The 3,530-nt window shown below is 56.3% G+C and overlaps 1 protein-coding gene across 1 annotated transcript; it reads right to left on the bottom strand.

The window, feature by feature from the left end:
- Window positions 1-459: 459 nt before the first annotated feature.
- Window positions 460-1,407, bottom strand: LOC308228534 (olfactory receptor 14A16-like; the record flags this gene model as incomplete). Its single annotated transcript, XM_080631915.1, has 1 exon — window positions 460-1,407. One exon carries the CDS (start codon window positions 1,405-1,407, stop codon window positions 460-462), a length of 948 nt encoding a protein of 315 aa, XP_080488041.1.
- Window positions 1,408-3,530: the final 2,123 nt, after the last annotated feature.

Genomic DNA, 3,530 nt, shown 5'->3' on the forward strand with positions numbered 1-3,530 from the left:
TGCAGGGGAGTCCCCTGCAGGGACCCCTGTGTCCCCTGCTCTCCTGCCCAGGACACCCTGAGAGCTCTGCAGCCCCCCCATGCCATCCCATCTCCTCACACCAGCACAACAGCCCCGGCCCTTGGGCTCCTCAAGAGCTCTTCCTGCTCCAGGCACAGAGCAGCCATCCCAGAGCTGCAGCAGCCAGAAAGCTGATTTCATTCCCCTTCATTCCTGCCATGGGAGCACATAGCACAGAGAAGAAGTTGCTGCAGGATCATTTATTTCCCATAAATACAATGACAGACCCTCACTGACACGAAGTCTCTGGGTCACATCCAACGGTGGCTGCTTAAGCAGGAGGGTGATAACTGATATTTTTGTGAAAACAAAGTCATCATAAATTGAACAGGAAAATAAACGTGAATCAGGAAAGACAGACGTGGCCTGTCTTTACCTACACTTGGAACCCTTTGCAGGTTAAAGCAGGCAGTGTATGGCTGCTGAAACACATCCAGTCAGCAGCTTCCTCACAGCATCCTTGAGCTCCTGGTTCCTCAGGCTGTAGATGATGGGGTTCACTGCTGGAGGCACCACCGAGTACAGCACTGACAGCACCAGATCCAGGGGTGGGGAGGAGATGGAGGGGGGCTTCAGATAGGCAAAGATACCAGTGCTGAGAAGCAGGGAGAGCACGGCCAGGTGAGGGAGGCACGTGGAAAAGGCTTTGTGGCGTCCCTGCTCAGAGGGGATCCTCAGCACAGCCCTGAAGATCTGCACATAGGACCCCACAATGAACACAAAACAGCCAAGTCCCAAACAGAAACTTAGCACAAGAAGCCCAACTTGCCTGAGGTAGGAATGTGAGCAGGAGAGCTTGAGGATCTGGGGGATTTCACAGAAGAACTGCTCCACAGCATTGCCTCGGCAGAGGGGCAGTGAAAATGTATTGGCTGTGTGCAGCAGAGCATTGAGAAACCCAGCGCCCCAGGCAGCTGCTGCCATGTGGACACAAGCTCTGCTGCCCAGGAGGCTCCCGTAGTGCAGGGGCTTGCAGATGGCCACGTAGCGGTCGTAGGACATGAGAGTGAGGAGATAAAACTCTGCTGACATGAAAAAGAGAAAGAAAAAGATCTGTGCAGCACAACCTGGGTAGGAGATGGCCCTGGTGTCCCATAGGGAATTGGCCATGGATTTGGGGACAGTGGTGGAGATGCAGGCCAGGTCCAGCAGGGAGAGGTTGAGGAGGAAGAAGTACATGGGGGTGTGGAGGTGCTGGTCGCAGGCTGTGCTGGTGATGATGAGGCCGTTGCCCAGGAGCGCAGCCAGGAAGATGCCCAGGAAGAGCCAGAAGTGCCAGAGCTGCAGCTCCCGCCTGGCTGCGAATGGCAGGAGGAGGAAGTGGGTGATGGAGCTGCCGTTGGACATCTGCTGCCTCTGGGCATGGGGCACTGTCACAGGAGAAAAAGGCAGTGACAGGTTAGGACAGGAGGGATGTCAGATACAGAAGTTCAATTTACACACTCACAACTGTGAACACTTTCAGGCTACAGAAGAGAGGCTCAGTGTGAGTTGGTTGTGATTGTCTGTGAGGTTGTTTGGTTTGTTTGTTTTCCCGGTGTCACAGCTGACAAGTGACATTTTAGGGATAAATTTGCTAAGAAGTATTTTGAAGGCAACTGTGAAGAGTCTCAGCACTGGGCAGAAAAAAGGGCACAACTGTCTGTGGGTTTGTGCCTACTCAAGGTTGCTGCAGAGTCCATCAGTCTGGTTCTCAGCTGCCCTGCACTTTCTAGAGGGACAGTCAGCTCCTTGCCCAGCAGAGCATGGCCAGCAGCCACCTCCAGTGCCAGACACCAAGAGAGCTGCCTGAACGCACCCTCCCCAGGCCTGGGCTGCACTTTCCCCCCACTCCCTGCCCATGTCTCTGCCGCCTGGAGCTGTCCCTGCCAGGAGCTGCTGCTCTGGGCCCAGCTCTGCTCCCTCTCAGTGCTCCCAGAGCCCATCCCATGGGCTGTGTGCTCAGCTCTGCCCTGCACACCCCTCCCGGCAGCAGGGCTCTGCCTCTGCAGGGGCTCAGAAGCAGCTCACACAAGTCCTGACAAGACTCTCGGTGCCTTCTCCAAAGCAGAGAAGGAAATTCCCAGCTCCCACTGCCCAACCTGACCACCAAGAGTGGAAAACATCAGAGCTCAGGATCCTTCCCTATCAGGCAATCGCTACCTCAGTGTCTTTCAGAAGGACCCTCTGCAAACGTGCTCAGAGAGATGTGGAGCTGTGAGCAGCCCTGACCCACACAGCACCCTCTCCAGTGCACAAGAACACTTCTACTGCCCTGCCAGGGGTTGTTGCTTACCTCCAGCACCTCTCTCCCAGCGCCATGGGGAGCTCCCGGGCAGGCTGAGTGCTGACCCTGGCAGGCAGCAGAGTCCCTGCCCCTGCACACAGCCCCTGGGCTGCAGGCACCCTGCTCGCAAGGACAGCGCTGGACACCCCTGCCTGCACACCCACATTCATAGCCTGCAGCCAGCCCCGGGACAAGGGACCTGCCTTGTCCTGTCCCTCGCATGGTGCAGAGGGAAGCCCTGCTCTGCAGCACATCCTGCTCCTTATCTACGCAGAGAAACCAAGAGAGTCCTCCTGACAGATCCCATGGACTGTCCGAGGCAGCAGCTTGAGGAGATCCCTCCAGGAACTGTGGCTGCATTGCCCTGCACCCAGAGCCTTACCATGCACAGGGCTGGGAAGGTTTCTCCTGCAGGGAGCTCTCAGCATCCTCCACTGCCAAGTGCCTTTAAGCTCTCTGAGGCTCACAGGTCTCCCCTGGGTGCCTGCAGGCAGTGCCCCAGCCCTGCTCCTGGCCAGAGCTGTCTCTCTGCAGCACTGCCCGCTTGCCAGCATCTCTCTGTGTCCCAGGAGCCCGGCCCAGGTCATCAGGAGAGGCCCAGCCCAAGGTGGCTCTGCCTCTGCCCTGCTGGGCTCCCTCCAGGGCTCCCTGGGGCTCCAGGGGAACACCATGGGAACCAGCCTGAAGCAAGCCCTGATGTTCCCTCCCTCAGCTGGCAGACACACTGCCTGCCTGCAGTGTCATTGCTCTGCTGAGAGACAGAGATTGGTCTGAACAATGATATTTTGTAGGATCATGGAACCATTTATTTTGGAAAGGACACTTTAGAACATTGAGTCCACCATTAACCAAACACTGGCAAGTCAACACATGAACCATGTCCATTAGAGCATGTCTTTTAAATACCTCCAGGGATGGTGACACAACCACTTCTGCAGGCAGCATATTTCTTGTCCCATCACCAGACAGGACAGGCAGGCCAGGACAGGCTGGGATCTCCTTTACCCCGGCTGAAGGAAGGGATTCAGCCCGGTCAGCTGACCCATCTCATCCTGGGATTGCAGCCCTGGGGCTGGAAGGGGATTCAGCTCTGTCCCATAAACACCAGAAACCCACAGGAGCTCTCACTTCCTCAGAAGGTGAAAATGTACCATTATGTAGATGATGTCTTAATCAGAGATTCCCCCACAAAGGCAGGGGAAGC

Source organism: Psittacula echo, assembly GCF_963264785.1.
Source record: "Psittacula echo genome assembly, chromosome: 19".
NCBI classification, from domain to species: Eukaryota; Metazoa; Chordata; class Aves; order Psittaciformes; family Psittacidae; genus Psittacula; species Psittacula echo.